The 22,597-nt window shown below is 41.7% G+C and overlaps 1 protein-coding gene across 8 annotated transcripts in view; it reads right to left on the bottom strand.

Annotated features, from left to right (window-relative positions):
- Nucleotides 1-14,871: 14,871 nt before the first annotated feature.
- The window catches only part of yeats2 (YEATS domain containing 2), a 155,311-nt gene continuing 147,585 nt past the window's right edge, over nt 14,872-22,597 (bottom strand). For all 8 annotated transcript variants that reach the window (XM_073040755.1, XM_073040754.1, XM_073040760.1 and 5 more), the window contains 3 exons: nt 19,796-19,870; nt 17,760-17,833; nt 14,872-15,446 (listed from right to left, as the gene is read on the bottom strand). In XM_073040755.1, the coding sequence (XP_072896856.1) occupies nt 15,314-15,446; nt 17,760-17,833; nt 19,796-19,870 (282 nt within the window). In that variant the 3' untranslated portion in view covers nt 14,872-15,313. The remainder of the gene's footprint in view (nt 15,447-17,759; nt 17,834-19,795; nt 19,871-22,597) is intronic.

The following is a 22,597-nucleotide window of genomic DNA, read 5'->3' as shown; positions in this document are numbered from 1 at the left end:
TCAGCCAAATTTGTCATGGGCAGTAAACCTGGCCAGAAGAAGGCCCACTTAAGGCTTGGGACAACATGAATCCCAATGGGACTTAGAAAATATTATTGCTTTTAAATACAGAGCAGCTATTAAAATTGTCCAGGATGCTGTAGAGGTCCTGGGGCAGGATGGGGAAGAGGGAGAACTGGGGTGTCTGGGTGTAGTCCTAAAGATACGGAGAAGTGTTTGATTTGTTTCTAAGCTGCACTTCTACACGCTGCTGGAATAAGATGATGTTGTCCTGGACAATGTTGTACAAGTAGTCAGACAGAGAATGAGCTTTTAATTGTATTTAATACACACACATGACCAATTAATCTTCTACCCCGTACACGTTTGGAATGTTGGGTGAGTCCGGGGCACCTGAAACCCACCTGGTCTCGAGAAGAACATACAAACTCCTTACAGTGGTGGCATTGAATGCGGGTTGATGGCGAAGTAGTAGGGTTATACCAACCACCAGGTTAAAGTGCCACGATTATGATTATGCACAGCTAACATAATATTGTGCAAGGACGACTGAGAATGGGAATGTCTTATTTAAATTTTGTGTTTCTCTCTCCCAAGTTATATTTGTTTTATTTCAGAATTTCAGCATCTGCAATAAGGAAGGTCAAAGGAGGTTCACAAGCACTTATAATATTTAATACAAAGGATATGATTATGAATGTTTCATGGATAATGCAGTTTTATACATGTACTTTTCCCATGCAAAGAAACCCATTATAGGAACAGAAGAGATTGTAAAGTAAATACAAACAAGTCCCCAAGAGTACTAATGCAGATTAGTATGTCCTTCAAATTAAGAGCAGGCCAAATGCTACAGTTTATTTCCTGAGAGGGAGAATTAGAAAGTCATGCTAAACTTGTAATAAGTTTTGGTTATAATATATTTTAAGTGTTGTGTACTGATTGGGTTCCGTTGTTCTCCAATCTTGGCAATTTATTTGCAAACATTTCATCACCACGCGAGGAGACATTGTCAGTGCACTGTTAATTTTGGTGGCCCTCCAAATGCTTGGCTTTTATATACTTTTCAATCAGCTGATTGGACATTCATTTCGGGAACTCAGTTATGATGTGGGGAGATAATCTCGTCACTGTTTGTCCGCTGTGGTCAGGAATTTTGCCCTCAATGGTTTATAAACAGGATTGAGGTCTACGTGTTTGTTTATAGAACTGTTCGCGGAAAACCGCACCTTTAGGAATTCTTTTGCAAGCCATGTGTTCGCTTGCGCCATGACTTTCACAGACACCCAGTCGAAGTTGTGCCCCTCTTGATCTTCATGGGTAGAGACGAGGGAGAGTTGATCATGCTGCTTCACAGCCTGTTGATGCTCATGGATCCTTGTGGATAGTTTTCTCCCCGTTTGGCCGATGTAGTGTTTGCTGCAGTCCCTGTGTTGGATTTTGTAGACCACATTGTCTTGTCTAATTGCTTGGTTTGTCCTTCAGCTCTGCAGAGTACTCTCCTCAATGTTACTGTTGGCTCGTGCACGTCTGAAATTCTATGTTCTTGCAGCATTGTGTGCTATTCATTCATCATACGTTCAACTGATCTAAAGGTACAAAACAAACCCTTACCAGCATTGTGAGGTTATATCTCAATGGGATGGACAGCTGCTTTGGCTGAAGGATTACCCAAATACACACCTTTAAAATCAACAAAGTTTTAGCGGAGTAAAAGGAAAGAGAGTTGTGACATGTTTAAAAGGGAGCAGGAAAGAAAAGAATCACAGGAAACAACACCGGTGAGTGAAAGAGACAGAAGAGAAGGCATATGAAAAAGCAAGATGGGTGCAGGAAACAACCAAGGTGAGTAAAAAGATTCCAGAAACACAGAATATAAGCACAAGGGATTCTGCAGATGCTGGAAATCTTGAGCAACACACAAAGAGTTGGAAGGACTCAGAAAGTAGGGCAGCATCTCTGGAGGGGAATTAACAGTCAAGGTTTCAGGTCCAGTATATACAAGATAAAGCCCTCCCAAGCACTGAGCACATCTACATGAAACACTGTTGTAGGAAAGCAGCTTCTACATTAAAGATGCTTACCACCTAGGCCACGCTCTTTCCTCACTGCTGCATCAGGTAGAAGGTACAAGAGCCTCAGGAATCACACCACCAGGTTCAATTACAGTTATTACCCCTCAACATCAGGCTTTTGAACAAAATAGGATAATCACTCTCATCTATTGACATGTTCCCACAAGCAATCAATCTGCTTTAAGGACTCCTTATCTTATTATTCCATGCTCTTGTTATTTATTGCTATTTATTTATATTTGCATTTCAACAGCTTGTTGTCTTCTTGCTCTTTTATTGATCCTGTTTACAGTTACTATTCAATAGATTTGTTTAATATGCCCGCAGGAAAAAGAATCTCAGGTTTGTAAGTACCAAATTTTACTATGAACTTTGATCAAGACCTGTTGCTGCCTGGCTTGCTGAGTTCCTCCGGCACTTAGTGTGTGTGTGTGTTGCTCCAGAAACACAACCTCGGTGAATAACGGTGGAGGGGGAAACGGAATCCCAATGAGCAAAAAAGGATTCAGGAAACAGAAACGAATAAGAAACAGGAAACAAAATCCTGGTGAGTGAAAGAAATGCAGGCAATAGAACCCCATTCAGTAAAAGAGCACTGGAAAAAAACATAACTTGTGATTGAAGAGGGTACTGTAGTTGAAGCAAGTATTTTGTTTATGCAATAAACTGGAGGATTAAAACATTAGGTAATGTCAGTGGGAATAGCATTTCATAAATTATTTGTTACTTAATAGTTCATCTACTACAATCTAAGAAACAGGTTTGGCATTGTAACCCAGTCCTGAGGAAAGCACATAATATGGCCAGGTAAATGAGAGTGCACGACCCTGAAAGGCTTACGGAGAAAAATCAGGAGTTGTTGAAACAGCAGGGCACGTTGGGAAAGTGATCCTGGAAGTTTCCGAGGCAAAGGGCACACTAGGTGCTCCAGACTTTCATTACCTTATTTTTGTGAAGATGCAAGCGCAATCTATCATTGGTGCACTACTGAGAGATAGTGGAAGTGTCCAGTGTAAAGGGAAGCAGCAAAGATCTAAGCATTTTCTCTAATCTAGGAGCATATCACAAAGTGTGGCTGAAAAGGTGAAACTGGTTAACTTCACATGGGTGTAACCATATGCTAGTCAGATGACAGAAACAAAGTTCAATTCAATTCATATTTAAATGTCATTCAACCATACCTGAAAACAGAATACAGCCAAATGAGACAGAGTTACTCTGGGGTCAAGGTGCAAAACACATTACTGACAGTCACATACAGCACAAAGCACACACACCACCTATAGGATACAAAGATACAGCCACTCAATAAATGTCGTCGTAATCTGCAGGTGAGCACATCTGCCAAGTGAACCCTGCGGACAGCATGTCACACTGCCCCCAGTGGAGCACACCAACTCCAACGCCTCTCTTCCCTGGCGGCTGTACACAGGCGACACCGGGGATTGAGGCCTAGTTCTCACACATACAAGATAGCAAGCATGCATAGGACATCAGTAAAACACAGTGTGGAGCCTGCAATGTACAGATTGGAGATCGTTTGAGTGACTCGGTGCTTTGCTGGCTCCAAGATGATTCTGGGAGGCAAGCGTGCCTCGATGCGACGAAACTTCGAGATGGGGAGCAAGCCGATGTTTGATTCTATTTCACCGGTTAAATCATCCATTAATCGCCCAATAATGCATCGAGGAGGACTGAGACATTAATGTGAATGTGAGCTTCAGTGCTGATTGCCTGCCAGAGAAGGAGTCTGTGGCTCGCTGTGGCAGGCGGGTAGGCCTCTGTGCCTCATGTGGTGTCCCTCTCTTTCGATGAACATTGGTGATATCATAGGATGGTATCATGCTTCTAAACTTATGGATTAGACTATTGTATTTATGGACATTTTCAGACTTAATGTTTTTATATTCTGCATTTTATTTTAAATCACCTGTTCCTTTTCTGTTTTTGTTGTGTGAGGGGACGGTTTTGGGGCTTGATATTCTGTTAGTTTTGTGCGGGGGTTGGAGTTTTGGAGGGGTGGGGTTGATGATCAGGATGCCGTTCGTTTTTGTATTGGGGGGGGTTTAATGTTTCTCTCTGAATGAGACTTCTCATGTTTTTGCTTCATTTCGTGGCTCTCTGGAGAAATACAAATTTCAGAGTGGTATATTGTTACATGCTTTGATGATAAATGAACTTTTGAACCTTTGCAATAATATCGAGTGTAGAGTGAATAAAAGCATGGTTTTGGTTCAGTATTATAGCATTTAGTCATCTTTCTAAACACTTTCCGTATTACTACTTGTTCCCTACTCACCATTAACCAGTTGTCACTAGCAATAAACAAGACAGTGACCTGATGTAGATGTATGAGCAACTATGCAACCAGTTGTGGCAGGTTTCCAATGAAGGCTTTACACTAGCAACACACATTGGCTGCTATCTAACGTGAATCTTTATTCACAGTCATCCACATTTAGAATCCATATTTGGGATAGGTTTCACTCAGCCTCAATGGGCAAGGCCTGTTCCAGAGATCTGAGCACAGTATCTAAGCTTCTGCTCCAATAAAGCACTGAGGGAGTGCTGCATTGTCAGAGATACAGCCTTTTGTCTGAACACTCAGGTGGGTTCTCCCCAATCCTAATAAAAGATCTCTTGATTACTAATGAAAAAGACTGTTTTTAATTCCCAAAGTAAGACACACAAAATGCTGGAGGGACTCAGCAGGCCAGGCAGCATCTATGGAGATCTATCGACGTTTCAGACCGAGCCCCTTTATCAAGACTGGAAAGGAAACTGGATGAAGCCAGAATAAGAAGGTGGGGGGTGGGGGGAAGGGTACAAACTGGCACAGATGAAGCCAGCTGAGGGGGAAGGTAGGTCAGTGGGTAGGGTGAAGTGAGAAGCTGGAAGGTGATAAGTAAAGGGCTGAAGACTAATCTGATAGCTGAGGAGAATGGACTATGCTAAAATGTGTGGCATTTGTGCTATTTGTATGGATAAGTGCCAGAAGGGAGATCAATGGACAGGGACAAATATACAAAGGTATCACGGAGAGAGTGATTCCTGTGGGGAGTGGGGTGGGGAAGTTAAAGATGTGTTTAGTGGAGATTGTGGAAGTTTCGGGGAATGATGTGCTGGATGTGGAGGCTCATCAGGTGGTAGGTACAAGAGGAACTCTATGCTTTTTAAGATTGGGTGAGGACAAATGTTTGTGAAATGGATGAGATGTGGATGAAGGCAGCATGAATGGTAGAGGAAGGGAAACACCATTCTTTGAAGGAGAACACCTTAGATGTTCTGGAACAGACAGCCTCATCCCGAGAACAGATATAATAGAGATGGAAGAACTGAGTAAAGGGAATGGTATTTTTACAATTTTTTAAATAAATTTACATGAGGAATAGCCAAGTTAGTTGTGAGAATCAGTAGGTTTTTTTTAATAATTTTTTTTTATTGAATTTTTCAAATAGGTTACAGAAAGAAAAAAAATTATCAACCCTTCCCCCTCCCCTTAACCCTTCCCCCCTAACATATCCCTATAGAAAAAAAAGAGAAAAAAGAAAGAAAGAAAGAATGCCTGGATATCGGAAGATCCCCACATCCCCACAGTAGGTTTATTAAAAAAAATCAATAGACAATCTGTCTCCAGAGATGGAGACAGAAAGATCTAAAAAGGGGGGAAAGACACTAGAGATAGCGCAAGTGAATTTAAGGACAGGGTGGAAGTTGGATCCAATTTGATGAAATTGATGAGCTCAGCTTGGGTGCAGGAAGCTGCACCAATGCAGTCGCCAATGTGCTGATTGTGTAAATTGGTGGCTGTGCTTCCCTGCATTATAACATTTTGGGCTGTAAGCTGCTTTGGAAAACTCTGAGATTGTGGATAATGCAAGTTCACAGTCTCAGGAGTTTAACCTAAGACAGGTACCTGAGTGAGATAACAGGCAGGAATTGGGTGGAAGCTCTATTTTAAAAATCCCAGTATCTTCATTGAAGAGCACCAGAGCTGAACATTTACTAGCTAACCCATTACCTGTCCTTTTAAATAAGTGAAACAAATTTAACCTGTCAGCTGAGTGAGGGACTCTGAAACCTTCAGTTTCATTCTCAACCTCAGTGTAATCATGATATTTCTAATCCTAGGTTAAACAATGAGATCCATTCCTCCTCCTCACTGGAAATCTGACAATGGTGAGTGTGTGCACAGAAGGGAGCTGCAGACTGGGGTGTATCTTAGCAACACAAAGGACCCACTCAGCATCAACTGCACTGCAGTCAAACATCATCCCTTTCATCTTTGCAGCCACCAATCATCTTTAACCAGGTCAGCTTGCTGCAGTGACTGTGATAGGTGCCCTAATAAAGCAGATTTTGGTGCTAAAGATTCACATCTAAATATACATTACTGCATTTCAACTCAAAAAGAAAGTTAGGGACGTGACCACACCATTTACACAAATGAACTGATCATATTAAATTTGAGGTCATCCAATCTCATCTTCATTTTACTAAAGTTTTATATACAAATAATTGTGTTGACTTTTAATTGTAATATTTATAATGTTCAAAAATTCAAAGTAAATTTATTATCAAAGTGCACGTCACCATATAAAACCCTGTGATTCATTTTCTTTTAAGCATACTCAATAAATCCATAATAAAATAATGAAAGTTCACAGCAATCAGCGTACAAAAGCCAACAAACTGCAAATACAGAAAGAAAGAAATACTAAATAAATAAGTAATAAATATTGAGACCCTGAGACGAGGAGTCCTTAAAAGTGAGTCAAAAGTGAGTCCATAGATGGTGGGAACATTTCAAACCCCTCTGGTTTAAGAGCCTGATGGTTGAGGGGTAATAATTGTTCCTGAACCTGGTGGTGTGGGTCCTAAGGCTCTGGAACCTTCCTGATGGCAGCACATCCTGGATGGTGGGGATCTCTGATGATGGATGCTGCTTGCCTGCAACAACGTTCTGTGTGGATGTGCTCAGTGGTGAGGAGGGCTTTATTCGTGATGGACTGGGCTGTACCCACTAATTTTGTAGGATTTTCCATTCAAGGGCACTAGTGTTTCTATACCAGGAACAGCCAATCAATATACTCTCCACATCTGTAGAAACTTGTCAAAGTTTTAGACGTCATGCTGAGTCTTTGCAAACTCCTAAGCAAAGGCACCGCTGTGCTTTTTTGTAATTGCATTTATGTGCTTGGCCCAGGACAGGTCCTACCGGTGAAATAATAATACCGAGGAAATTAGTTTCTGACCCTCTCCGCCTCTAATGAGGACAAGCTCATGGAACTCTGGTTTCCTTCCCCTGAAGTCAATAATCAGCTCTTTAGTCTTGCTGCCATTGAGCAAGAGGTAATTGTTGTGGCACCACTCAGCCAGATTTTCAATCTCCCTCCTATATGCTGATTTGTCACCAACTTTGTTTCGGTCTATCACAGTGGTGTCGTCGGCAAACCTGATATTTATTTATTTATTGATATACAGCAAGGAATAGGCTCTTGTAGCCACTCCACCCAGCAATTCCCCAATTTAATCCTAGCCTAATCATGGGATAATTTAGAATGGTCAATTGAACCTACCAACTGGCATGTCTTTGGACTGCAGGAGGACTAGAGCACCCAGAAGAAACCCACGCAGTACAAGCTCCTTACAGGTAGCAGCGGGAACTGTGTCATTGGAGCTATGCTCTGCCACATAGCCAGAAGTATAAAGTGAGTAGAGGAGGGGACTAAGCACATAGCTATGAATTGCACCTGCTGCTGGAGACCATGGACATGTCGCTGCCAATCCAAACTGACTGGGATCTGCAAGTGAGGAAATGGAGGATCCAATTCCACAGAGGTGTTGAGGCCAAGGTCTTGAAGCTTATTGATTAGTTTTGAGGGGATGATAATATTCAATGCTGAGCTGTAGTCAATAAAGAACATCCTGATGGATGCTTCTTTGCTGTCCAGGTGCTCTAGGATTGAGTGAAGAGCCAGTGAGACAGCATTTGCTGTTGACCTTTCGCTCCACATACGAAAATAAGATTAAGACCTCAGATATCGAATTGCGCCTCCATGCTTTTATTCCTCATTCCAATCTCTGTAAACTTAAGGACATTCAAACCTCCACAGCACATGTTCTAACACACCACCCCTTTTGACCTTTTGAAACGAGCATTTTGACCTACATTTGCTCGAAATCAAACACAGCCTCAAGATTTACAATTCTCATTTTTGTTTTCAAATGTCCCATGGTTTGACTCCTTCCCATCTCCATAATCCATTGAGATGTTAGTGTTCCTCTGATTCTGACCTCTTGCTCATCGCTGATTTCTGCTGACAAAAGCCCTAAACATTCTTCCCCAAACCTCTTTGCTTCCCCAGCACTTCTCCCTTCATTTAAGAAAATAATTTTAACCAAGGTGACATTGTGTGCTTTTGACTATCAGCAAATATGTTAATATCTTCCTCTTGTATATGACTAGTAAATTCATCAGGGATCAGCTTTGTTTCAATAAATAACACCTTTGTTTCTGGGTCAAGTTGTGGTCTCATGACCGACAGAGCCTGGGCTGACATTACCAACACAGTGCTGATACAGTATAGTGCCTGACTGACTGATGTTTTCCTTTAAATAATGGAGCCTTGTCCGTCCTCTCCAATAAACACTTAAGATCCAATGATACCACGTCTGAATTTCCTGGCTCTCCAGCCAATGCTTTTCCCTCTACCGACACTGTTAAAACAGATTATCTGGTCATTCGCTGGCATTTGTGAAATCCTACTAGGTTTAGTTGCTGTAATTCCTGCATTGCAACAGTAGCTATATATCTTTGCCAGGGCTTGTTTATCCTTAAAGCATTATCTAAGTACAACAGTATTCTTCCATGTGAAGAGTCCACACGTGAAAAAAAATAACAAGACTACTCTCTCCACACTGTAAGAAAGAGTCGGCAAGTAACCTAGCACTCATATGAGAAGAGGTAAAGTCACCAGACCTGTATTCAGTTCCATTTAGAAGAATCAGGGGAGATCTCATTATGGAAAATTTTGGCAGAACAAGTGGACGTTCCACCTGGCTGAGTGTGGCTGGGAGTAGGGATCACAGTCTTACAATGTAGGGTAAATCATTTAGGAGTGGGATGAGGAGAAATTTCTTTACTTAGATGTTGTGGAGATTTTTTTTAAGCAGGGTCAGTATTACCCTGCAGGAGGGAAAGTATTTCCGCAGGAAGGAGGTTCAGCATTAGTATTTAATACAGCTCTGGTTTCATCTACAAGAAGTGAGCTCAGAATTACCATCTGAAAATGAAGCGTTTATATATATATATATAAACTGTTTCTCCATAGAAAGTTCAGCATTCACTTATAGAAAGGAAATAATAATACTTTATTGATTCCAAGTGGGAAATTATTTAGTTATAGCAGCACCACTTAAAAACACACTTAGCAATAATAACTAATAAAGTACATAATAATAATATACACAATAATAATAATTTACCAATGTTCAATAATGTACAAAAGAGACTATTGTACTATGATGTGTGTTCTCCCACCGCACAGAGATGAACTGTTGTCTGTGCTTATTGCATTAGGTAGGAAAGATTTTCTGTGACGATCCTTGTGACAGTGGAGCTGAATGAGTCTGTTTGAAAGGGTGGTCAGCTGCTTACTCAGTAGGTCATGGAGAGGATGTACCTGATTGTCCACAACAGATAACAGTTTGTTTAGTGACCTTCTCTCCACCACCAACTCAAAAGAATCTGAGTTGTAACCAAAGACAGATCCGGCCTTTTTGAAGGGTTTAGTTAGTCTTTTTGCATCTCCAGCACCAGTGCTGCTCCCCCAAAATAAATCCGCAAAGAAGACTGCACTCACTACAACAGACTGGTAAAAGATCTCCAACATCCCGCTGCACACATGGAAGGATCTCAGCTTCCTTAGAAAGTAGAGTCTGCTCATCCCCTTCTTGTAAGCAGCTTTGGTGTCGGTTTTCCAGTCAAATCTGTTGTCGAGGTGAACACCCAAATATTTGTACTCCTTCAGCACCGCAGCTTCTTCACCCAGAATGTATACAGGACTCGTCACAGTCCTCTTCCTGCTAAAGTCATTTACCACCCCCCTGGTTTTGACCACGTTCAGGAGCAGGTGATTCCTCCCACACCACTCCACAAAATTGTCCACCAGTCCTCTATACTCAGACTCCTGCCCATCTCTGATACACCACAGAGGCATCAGAGAACTTCTGCAAGTGACAAGATTCAGCTTTGTACTGAAAGTCTGACGTGTACAGAGAGAACAGAAACAGAGACAGGACAGTCCCTTGTGGTGATCCACCGCCATTCACCACCATCTCAGGCAGAGAACTACCAGCCGTGCAAACAGGGACCTATCTATCAGGGAGGCAGTAATCCAGAGAGGAGGGAGGGGTGGAGAGAGAAGGATTTGGGGGCAAGGAGGGTGTGTCATTTGGACAAGTGGGGGAGGGGACAGCAGGAGGTCCCATGTTGAACCTGTTGAAAAACAAGTTCAATTTGTTAGCCCTATCCAGGCAGCCCTCGATCTTCCTTTCCTTAACCTTGAAGCCAGTGATCTGCTTCATGCCCGACCACACATCATTTATGCTATTCTTCTGGAGCTTGTACTCCAGCTTCCTCTTGTAGGATTCTTTGCACTCCCTTGGCCTTACCCTCAGTTCACTCTGTATTCACCTCAGTACTTGTCTATCTCCAGACCTGAAGGCTTTCTTCTTCATAATCAAAAGTTCTTTCAGTATACTGGTGATCCAGGGCTTGTTGTTGGAGAAGCAGCGTACAGTCCTGCCTGGCAAGATAGTGTTCTCAAATAATTTGATATAGTCTGTGATACAATGAGTCATTTTGTTCATGTCCTCCTTGTGTAGCTCACATAACACATCCCAGACTGTCCTCTCAAAGCATTCCTGCAGTGCCTCAATAACATGCTGTGTCCACCTCCTTACAATCCATGTTGATTCAGACTGCCGCTGGACAAGAGGCACGTACCTGGGTGTTAGCAGGACCAGCTTGTGATCAGATCTGCCAAGTAGGGGAAGGGCAGCAGCACTGTCTGCATCCTTTACCTTCACATACACAAGGCCCAGTGTTCTTTTGTCCCGCGTAGGGCAGCTGACATATTGATAAAAAGTAGGTATTGTTGCCTTGAGAGAACCATGATTAAAATCCCCAGTATCAGCCACAAAAGCATTGGGATATTGAGTCTGTATTCTAGCGATGGTCGAAAGAAAAGTGTCACACGCTACATTCACATCAGCAGATGGTTGAATGTAAACAACAGCTAAGACGGCAGTTGAGAATTCCGGAGACAAATAATATGGTTGTATCCCAGCAGGTAAGAGCTCGATGTCCGGGCTACATAAACATTCCTTTACAGTGACATGTCTAGGATTACATCATCTTTCATTCACAAACACTGCAATCCCTCCTCCTTTCTTCTTACAGCTCAAGTGTAACATCTGTCTGCTCGGATGGTCTTGAAGCCAGGTACAGTAGCACAATGGTCCGGAAAATTAGTGTGTAGCCAGGTCTCAATTAAGCACAAAACACTGCACTCCTGGTATTTCCTCAGGGACTTAATCAGTGCACCAATCTCCCCCATCTCATTTCCCAAGGGCCTCATGTTTCCCATGACAATCGTGGGGAAAGAAAGTTTATATTTCCACCTCTTAGCCTTAACCTTTGCTCCAGCCCTGCAGCCTTGGTGTCTCCTCTTAAGCTCCCGTGGGATCTTGGGCCACACTCTGGAGCCATTCATAAAATCTCCAGTGTTGCTCTTTAGGTGGGAAGCTCAATGTTACTCCTTGGAAAGGATGCTCAGTATGTCATCCCTAACAGCTTCAGTGCCAATCCAGCAGGAAGATGGCCTGATGTTATTCCAAACACGAGAAAATCCGCAGATGCTGAAAATACAAGCAACAAACACAAGATGTTCGAGGAACTTAGCACCTATGGAAACAAGTAAACAGTCAATGTCTCAGGCCAAGACCCTTCATCAGGACTGACAGATGCTGCCTGGCCTGCTGAGTCCCTTCAGTATTTTGTATGTGTTGATGTTATTCCAATGTGACATCAAGGTACGTTACACCATGAGAAGGAGACTATGTATTTCTTCAAACAATCAAAAATGAAACTCAGTAAAGTGTTACACCCCAGGAAATAGTTCAGTGCTTCTTCATATGAAGAAGGCTACTCCATAGGACACAGGATTGCTGTAAAATTTAATGCAACCAGCACAACCCATTTCATCTTATGATTGTTAATTAGTAGGAATATCTTTAATTATTCTTTTGAATATTTCCTTTTATTACTCCTTGGAAGAGGAAAAAGAAGGTTCAAAGGTTCATTATATTATCAAAGTATACAACTCTGAAATTCTTCTTCTCCAGATAGCTATGAAACCATGAAAGAACAGCATCAGAATCATCAACCCCCTCTAATCCCGCCACAAAATCAGAACAGGCACAGACCCCCAATCCCCCTCCCTCACAGACAAGAAAACTGAGAAAGATTGGGCGAGAAACACAGAATATAAAATACTAAGACTGGAAAAATGTCCATAGTCCAAGTCCATATCCAAAACACAGAAAACCTGGGTAACATTCTCTGAACACAGTGGCGGGCCTTTCCCTCTCTGGCAGCACAGCGATCACAGTGCAGTTTCCTCTCTCCGTAGCAGAGTGATCCCACCAGCGATCAAAAAGGCAGACAGTCAACTCTCACTTTCCGCATTTCCCTTCGCACATCAATCTCCCTCATCGCTTTAATCGGCAAACAATGAAGCTTTAATCAGCAAAATGGTGTTGACCATGTCTACTATCATACGGGTTATAAACAGTGTTGAGATACTTATCTGGGCTCTTGTCCCCAAAGCCACGGATTAAGTTGGAGGCAAATTGTCCCAGTATCCATTTTCTGCTGAAATATACACGTGGCCACTGAAGGGCACTCATCTATGATGCATCCTGAAATTCGTCTTCACAATTCAGAACCACTTAATCTGCTTTGCAGTCAATGAAACATTGTCATTGTTTTACGTAAGAAATTAGATATGGGGAATGACATTCATGGGTGAGTGTAATGTTTGACACTGATCCTAATATGCTTGTCATCAATTTGATAAGCAATGCAAGCATATTGTATTGACAGTATGTATCTTCTCAAGCCAGTGAAGTAAATAATGAACTAGGGAATATCCTGCAGAATGTGGTTAGAAGGTGACCCAATCTCTGGTCTCAGACACAGACAGAGTAAAATGGTGTTCAGCTATTTCACCAGTCACTGATTATAATTCAATATCAGCCATAGCTCAATTGATGGAATTGTCTAAAATTACAAGGTTCTGGGACTTCACAGACACAAATAGTCCAGAGCAGCCACTCAGTAAATCCTATGAGTAGATTACATGACATATTTCCTATAGTATTACAACATCCAGAATGCACAATGTTGTAAAGGGATCTGGGACTGAAAAGGTGGTGGAAGGAACTGTACAAGTGCAAAACCTCAGCACAAAATAAATCTTCTCTAGTTCTCCCACTGTCAAATAACAAGTCTTTCCACCCAGGGTTACAAATGTCCATCTTATGAACACTCCTACAAACAAATGAACTCCCATAATATTATGTGTTTGTTCTTACAAAAAGCAGAACTAGTTTCCTCTCCCCCTCTGCTTTTAGTAATTGTTCATTATCATCAATGGTTTTCAAGCCATTCATTACAATTATGTGGAGATATGGTTCCTATATGTGGATATGTGGAGACTGGTTTTCATACATTTTTTTAACCTACAGACAAATCTGAGTTATGGATATCTACAAAAATGGACCCCATTCATTACTTGGGGACAGCCTGTACTAACGTAAGAAAATAGAAATTGGAAGCAGGCACGGGCCATTTGGCCACTTGAGTCTACTTCTCCATTTAATCCAATTATTGCTTATTGTAACTTCTACAAAGGATTGCAAATTTCTGCCCCAAACGTTCTTTTAATGGTGATCTTAGTCCTCTAATTACTGACACAACAACTGGTGGAAACGGTTCACTGGAAGGTAAATAGTCACAATTAAACAGGTCTGCTGACGAGGACTGTTTTGGGTCTTTTCCATAAGCTGACAAGAATTTTATCTTCCCTCCTGAGGTTCCTACTTTACCTCAGAGGAATGCATATCTCAAGCTTGGGACGATAATCAGAATTATACATGTAAACTTAAAACAGTATTATAGAACAGCTCTTGGGGAGGAAAAAAAGCAATTCATCAGGTCTCATATTACCTCAAAATTATTATTCTATGCCCCACAGATGGCCAAAACTCATTTATTTTAAACTGGATTCAAGTCTTTTTATTCAACTGAATATTCAAGTTACTATCTCTAGTTTCAGAAAGAGGATAAGAATAAACATATTATTTTCCAGCAATGCCAAAACAACAGCATTCTTATCCAGCAATGGTTTTAACCATTCAGATTCAGACCAGCACACAGGCAGGACAGTCTGTTTTGTAAATAAGCCAAATAGGCTGCACTGCACAATGCTGCTCTTTAATTAAGTCACAGCAACAAGTGTCCTTGGCCAAGAACTGAGAATCAAAGGCAGCGCCAAACTCCCATTAGTCAGCTCAATACGTTATATGAATGCTGATGTGCTGCAGGTAAGATCTGGCCCACACTTGAGATTCAAGAGCAGGTAGGTGAAAGAGTTCTGCGGTGAAATCGTTGTACCTCAGCCACCAAAGAACTTCCTCAATAAAAGATATGACTTTAAATCAGTGCCAGTACCATTTTGTGATTTTTTTTATTGTAATAAACTAACAAGCCACGGCGATCTGGCTCACCGGGTACATTCCCCGAACACAGAGAGACAGCTTTAGGTCCTCCTGCACAGCATAACAAGTACAGACCGCAGCTCTGTCATTACTTTCTTTCACTCATCAGACCAGTGGTACGGCCAACAAAAGACATGTCACTAGTGGTATTGCCCTTTAAGGTCTTTATCAACAAAAGCAATGAGTCTACCCCTCCCATCTTCTACAAGTACTAGTTTCACCCAATGTTGTTTGACCCAGAAGCTTTGTTGAGTGTGAAAAACGTGTATTCTGAAGCAGCACGGTGACACTCTCGGCAGGGTTGGAGGAGGACAGAGTGCACTGACGTGGGGACAGTCACAGGTCCGTCTGAAAGCAGGAACAGCAATGGAGTGGTGGAGGACTGAGGCTTTTCATCGTTCTTGCTCTTGCTGTGAAGTCTGCTCACTTCTCAGGACGCCCATGTACTTGTTGGTGAGAAAGTCGCAGACAGAAATGTTGCAGATAGCTTGGTGCACGTTGGTTAAACTTAGCTCTTTTGGTGCCCTGAATAAAACAGAAACAGAAGAATCACTATTTCCAAACCAGACAGCTCATAGACCACTCAACTTATCGTATGTGCTGTCTCTTTGGTAGATCTATTTAATTTGTTCAACTAACTTTGTGCTGTTGATTCCCTTGTCGATGACTGACAATTCTGACTTGAAGACCACTATTTAAAATCAGTTCCACATTCTTCCAGGAAGGTAGTGCAAATCATAATAATTCATTATGTAAAAAAAACAACTCAACTCTCCCAGGTCTCTTTGCCTCTTGGCTGAAAAGCTGGTTTGCTAACAATGACTTGTCTCTGATGGTGGGTTTTTTGCACTAATAACTGAATCTACTTGTCTATGATGCTGCTGTAAATACATTTTTCACTGAACCTGGACTTCACTATGCTTGAGCACATCAGAATCAGAATCAAGTTTATTATCACTGACATATGTCTTGAAATTTGTAGTTCTGTGGCAGCAGAATAGAGCAAAATATAAAGCAAATACTATAAATTACAATAAAATTAACATACAGTAAGTTACACTGGGTTCCCAGACCATTCAGAAGCATAGCTAAAATGTTCAGCACGGGTCTTTGGGCTCCTGTGCTGCCTCCCTGATGGTGGTAATGAGAAGACAGCCCAATCCTTGATCTTTCTTGGGCCCCAACTCTCTTGTAATTCACACTGAACAACTAGTACACAGTGACTGATCTCACGTGGCTTACTTATATTAACTCAATTGCATTTGTTTATTTATGTGCAGTTGGAAATCTCAGGCACCGGTTCAGCATTACTGTGCAATGGACAGCCAGGGAAGTAGCAGTGCTGAGACGGACATCCTATGGGACACCGATGCATTACCCCTTTCTGATCTTACTTCAATGCAGATTCTCTGAGGACGATTCTCTGGTGAAAGAATGTAGAACGAGGGACGACAGTTCCAGGGTAAAGATTGAGATGAGAAGGAACTTCTGCTCACAGAAGGATGTGAATCTCTGAATTCTTTAACCCAAGAAGTTGTGGATGCTTGAGTTCTTAAAATGCATTCAAAACTGACACAGCCTTTGGGACAACAGTGCATTAATGGAGAAACAGGAAGAAATATGAAGATTGAAGTCAGAGTTACTAATCCTCTAACTAGATTACACTGAACTCCTGGAAGAGTGCTGGAAATAATTTCAAAAGTAACCTTCAAAACAGAATAATTTTTTTCCATGGCAAGGAAAACTTACGTTCCTACTTTGAAAGCTCATCTTCTTTTCAACTTTGGTACAACTGACTGTGTCATCTTCCTCTTACACTTGAGTTGCAACTGAGGGGCACTATTCCCAATGGGTTCACCCTGAGTCACAGATATAGTACCTTGTACCTCTATAGCTTTCTCTTTGCACACTGGCATCATTACTTATTGAGTCTTACAAACTTCCATGCTTTCCCCTGCCCTCTTCCTGATCTATATGCTGTGGACTTGGGCCGGTTTCCTCTCCAGGCTGGGAATACCTAACTTATGGACACCCCGTACAAACGAATGAATGCCGGTGGGATGGATGGCATAGATTTGCTGGTTGGCGGCAGGTATTTTCTGTCAGGTGGGTACAGGACATGTCCCTGTAACTTCCCCTACCACCACATCTGCTTCCCTGGAGCCACAAGAGCCAGGAGCTGGGTCAAGCTGAGCAGAATTACTTACTCACTCACTGTGTAAATAAGGCCAACTGACGGCTGCTCTTTCTGTATCTGTTCAGTCTCACTGCTGCTGTGATCCTGTCCCACACGCTGATTTTGTTCGTTTCTGACTTGCAAGCAGATCAGGTTACAAACAGTTCGCAGGAACTGCCTGTAACCTTTAACTCTCGTCATCTCCCTCACAGTCCTCTTATCTCCATGTAGTTAAACTGCTGGCTTTAGGAGTCATTTGAAGATGGAATATAATTTCCTTGGGTTAAATATTGGGAGGTTTATAGCCAAATAATTTTAACTTCAGCTGCAGATTTCACTCACAAATCATGAGTCCATCAACCCCAGCACCAGCGAAAGCTGAAGCAGTTTCTAACCATGTCAAATTCTAGTCTTAGAGTTGAATTTATAAACACAAATATCTCAAAATAAAAACATCAGCACCATCCACCAACTGCATATCTGTTGCTTTTGAAATCTCATCACCCTTCTGTTACCATGCTACAACCCCAACCTCCTACTTAGTTAACATCAGCTGAAAACTTTATCCTCCACCAAGTCCTGCTCATTCACTTACATCCTTTGCTACAATGGGTGTCAAACCTATTACCCCTCAATCAATTAGAAATAAGGCAGAACTGTACCTGTTATGAGAAGTATTCTGGTATGCAATTCCCAAGGACTCTCGAAGAATGTCACTTACAAACTGTTCAGTGGCCTAGAAACAAGGACGAGACAGATCAGTATCAGATAAGGATATTATTTTGCTGAAGGCTGGCTGCAGCTTCTGCCAGCCCTTTCATTCTGTATCCTGCTCTCAACTACACAGACTGAAGTTCCCACTAACAGAAGAATCAAAATCAAAGCCAATACAGGTGTCCTCCGCTTTAAAAATGTTCGCTTTACGCCACTTCGCTTTTACAAAAGACCTACATTAGTAACCTGTTTTTGCATTACAAAGAATATTTTCGCTTTCATGAAAATTTTTCCCATATAAATTAATGGTTCTTTGCATTATGCCATTTCGGCTTAAGAAAGGTTTCATAGGAATGCTGTACCTTTGTAAAAGGGGGAGACACCTGTACACGGGAGAAAATAGCAGCTTTTTTGACGATGTTTCATCTCATAGGGTTGAGCACAACTGTTTTAGTGACAAAGTATTTCACATTGCCATTGTCTGTAGACTGCTCAGTTTGTTAGCATCCAAGTACTGAAATTTACAACCTGCAGTGCTCATTAATCATAATCACAGACACAGGAGGTACTGCAGATGCTGGAAATCTAGAGCAGTACACACAATGTGCTGGAGGAGCTCAGCAGGTCAAACAGCATCTCTGGATGGGAATAAACAGTTGACGTTTCGGGCCAAGACCTTTCATCAGGACATCAGTATTGCTCATTAATCATAATACAGGCTTCCCTCACTATCCGAAGGTACAGCGTTCCTATGAAATGGTTCGTAAGCCGGAATGTCGTGAAGTGAATAAGCAATTACCATTTGTTAATAAGGGAAAAATCTGTGAACGTTCCCAGGCCCATCAAATAACCTACAAAATCATGCCAAATAACACACAAAACCTAAAACAGTAACATATAGTAAAAGCAGGAATCATATGATAAATACACAGCCTATATAAATTAGAAATACTTTTCTGCATTTATTGCAGCACTGTAGCACAATCTCACTACATAGCGGAAGCAGTCTCACCAGAAGCACTTTCTCCAGTAACCTTTAAGCTATGAAGCTGCCAAATCATACCAAAAACACATAAATATACACAGCCTATATAAAGTAGAAATAACGTATGTACACTGTAGTTTCACTTAACCGGAATTGGGAAGACAGCGAGCACACTGATGATGGTGTGTTAGGCTGAGTCTTTGGAGGTTAGGGTGATCAGCAATTTCATCACAGCTAAACACTTGCTTATACGAATAACCACCTTCTGTAATTATTTCAGTTCTGCTGGGAACTTTTCAGCAGCTTCAGTATCTCAGCGGAAGCACTCTCTATGAAGCTGCCTTTGCCTCAGAAACTGATCAAACCACCCATGACAACCTTTAAATTCCACTTTCGCAACACTTTCATCACCGTCGTCCAGTGCTTTCTGTTATTAAAGACTGACTGATTTCTCCTTAAGTATAAGGTAACTTAACAGAACACCATGCTTTGTACACCCATCAATCCACTCAAGCAACAGACTTTCCATTTTATCCATTATTGGATGCCAACTAAAAGAGACTTTGCTACGAGCAGAACCAACAGCAACATTGGCAGCTTTCAAGATTCCTTCTCTCTGTGTATAAATACTGCAGTGCGAATGGTGGACGCAGGCAAGTTCAACGCGTGGACAATGTCCTTACTTCGTTCACCATGATCGAAACACTTAATTATGTCTAGTTTTACGCTAAGTGTAACACCCTTACGAGCTCTTTTAGGCTTTTCCAATAACTTAGAACTCATCTTGCTAACGGATGCACAAAATAAATCGACATAAAGCAGATTCTCAGAGGCAAGCATTTAAGCTATGGCTGCTAGAATGGAGTTCTGGGGGAGGAGCCTTTTGTCGTAAAGCGAACGTTTGGAAAACGGGGGCCACCTGTATTACATAATCACTTCAGTGTATCTCTGTTTTCTGTACCAACGTTGAAAACGTAGTTGGGTTCATCCTGACTTTACCTTTATAATCATATCTTCAATCACAGGGGCGAAGACGTGGCTCTCCAGTTCCAAAGGTTTGATGGCAACACCGATCTACCACAGGATAGAAAAGTAGTCAGTGTAAGGAAATTCAACAGTACAATGGCGACAGTCAATGCAGGGAAATTAACTAGCAGACAGTGCAATGAAGTTTACTGGTAAAAGAGGGACCAACATGTAGGGAAGTTCAGGAGCAGAAAGAGGGAAAGTCAGTGCTGGAAAATGCACCAGCAGAAACGAGGCAGTCAATGCAGAGAAATTCAGCAGCAGGAAGAGTGACAGTCACCTCTGGGAAATCCCAGCAGCAACAGAGACAGTCGATGTTAGGATATTTGTCAGAACCAGGAGGGACTGAATTGCAGGGAAGTGAACCAGAAGGGGCAATACTCACAGCAGAGATATTCAGCAGTTGGAAGAGGATAAACATGCACATAAATATGTTCACACAGAGTTACAGTCAGTGTAGGGGAATCTACCAGCAGAACCATGACATGAATATGACTCCATATTCAGTGCAGTGAAATACAGCAGGAGAAAGGAGAGCAGTTCCTGTAGGGATATTAAACAGCTCAAAGTACAGGTTAGAGGAGATTTAGTGGAGGCAAATCCACCAGCAAAAATGGGCACAATAAGCAGAAATATGCAGTGATATTCGCCAGTGGAAAAGGTGCAGTTAGCTTGAGGAAATTCACATGAAGAAAGGGTGACTGATGTGCAAGGAAATTGACCAGCACAAACGATGAAAATGGGAACTCCACAAACAGAATAAATGGCATGAAGCAAACAGTTTCTGCCGACACACCGAGAGTGTCAATAAACACTATCTGATGCAGTATTTTTCAGAAGGGGAACTGGGTTTATTGATAAAACGAGATCTCTGAATTTGTCATCAGAATGCATTGGTTTAAGATTCAGTTTAATTTACTGTCATACACAGCAGGGTGCAATGAAATTCCTCGCTCGCATGCAGCTCATAAAGTAAACAGTGTACATAACAGTAATAACAATAAATAATGTAATAGTAATAGTCAGAAAATAACAGAAAAGTGCAAAGATAATCGTTCAAAGAAAAATGTTATACTGACAATAACGGAATAACCAAGAATCGGAGAACACAGCAGCACCACCTGGAAGGGGTTGTATGAAACCTAGTGGTTCAATAAGGCAATTTGGAATTATATTTTAAAATATTGCCTGTTTCAATATTTAACCTATATTAGTTTAATTTTAAAACATACTTTTATCAGACTTGATTTTAAAAATATAAATATTATAACTTAACCTATTAGCAAATGCAGTGTATCTGAGTGGTAGAACATGGGAATTTATAAGCAGTGAGACTGTCGCAGTGGAGTAAGTCTGCAGTTAACAGCTTTGTCTGGAAGCTGTCCAGCTCACTGACAATGTGTCGTATGTGAGTCTGACATATTCTGACACATAACACGGAATAGGAGACCTTGCTTCAGAGTTGGTCACTTATGACAGTGCAGATTAAAATGAGGCTGGTGTGTACTAGTGAGTACATATCTTTGTAGATACTGAACCTAAGCAGGATAGAGCAGGGGGGCTCATAATACTATGATAGCAGGGTCAAGGGACAAATCTTATTTGTTATGTTGCTTCATTGATGGTAGTCTGAGGGAAATAAAGGCCAGCTGGAAGCTGCCAGTCCATATAATTAACTTAAAGAACTCAATCACACAGATTACTTATGAGTCTCATACAAATTATCTTAAAGAATGGTGCAGCTAATAGATCTATGTCTCCCAGCTGCAGTGACTTTCAGTGCTATCTGGGTTATGACTGCATATTCTTGCTGTGACCACATGGATTTCACACCAGGTGCTCTGGTTTCCTCGAATAACCCAGAAACATATGAGTTGGTAAGTTAATTGACCACTGTGAACTGTCCCTAGTGTGTGTGGTCACATGAGTGGTGGAATTTGGTAAAGGTTTCTGGCATTGTTAGGAGAACAAAATGGGGTCAGTGTCAATGGGTGCTCGATGATCAGTGCACACTTGTCCGTTTCAGCACTTGATCACTCTACGATAATATGTGGAATTGGGGATAAAATGAAGTTGTGTAAGAGGAGCTTGAGATTGCAGTAATAGTTACTGGTGGAATGTAGTGCCAGATTTAAAAGGCAAGAGGGTCCTCTAAGGACCTTGGGTAGAGCTTAAGATTGTCTGGGCATTAGACATTTGGAAAGGGCTAAAAAAACAAGTTTAAGCCATTGTAGGAGTGGGACAGAGTTAGAGGGGGGAACTGAGGCTTTGCTTAGGCTAGGTTGTGGTTTCTGTCAGGTTTCTCTTTCGTTCTTTAGTAGTGGCTAGCTAGAGTGGTGAGAACGGATTCCAGGTCTGTGATATGCTCCCCATGCAAGATGTGGGAGATCTGGAACACATCCAGTCTCTCTCATTGCTACATCCATGAGAACCATGTCAAGGAACCGCAGCTAGAACTGGGTGACCTTCCCAGTTCAAAGTAAATTTACTTTGAAAGTAAATGATCTTAGAATAGCCATCTCACATGTGAAGTGGCAATTCCAGACCAAACTTGAATCTTGAAGGATGCTAACCAGCTGTGGCAGGGCTAGAAGCAACATCACCTCCTACAAAGCAAAATCAAGTAACATTTATGACAACAAGGTTTTGCTCCTAAACGAGCTCAATGCCTTTTACGGTTGCTTTGATCAACAGAACACGCAGGCATCTTCATGAACTACCACGGCTTCCATGATCTTAGTCTCCCAGGCCCACGTGAGAGCATCCTTCTTAAGG

This window comes from Hemitrygon akajei, chromosome 3 (assembly GCF_048418815.1).
Source record: "Hemitrygon akajei chromosome 3, sHemAka1.3, whole genome shotgun sequence".
Lineage (NCBI taxonomy): Eukaryota > Metazoa > Chordata > Chondrichthyes > Myliobatiformes > Dasyatidae > Hemitrygon > Hemitrygon akajei.
This window is presented reverse-complemented; position numbering and strand designations above follow the sequence as displayed.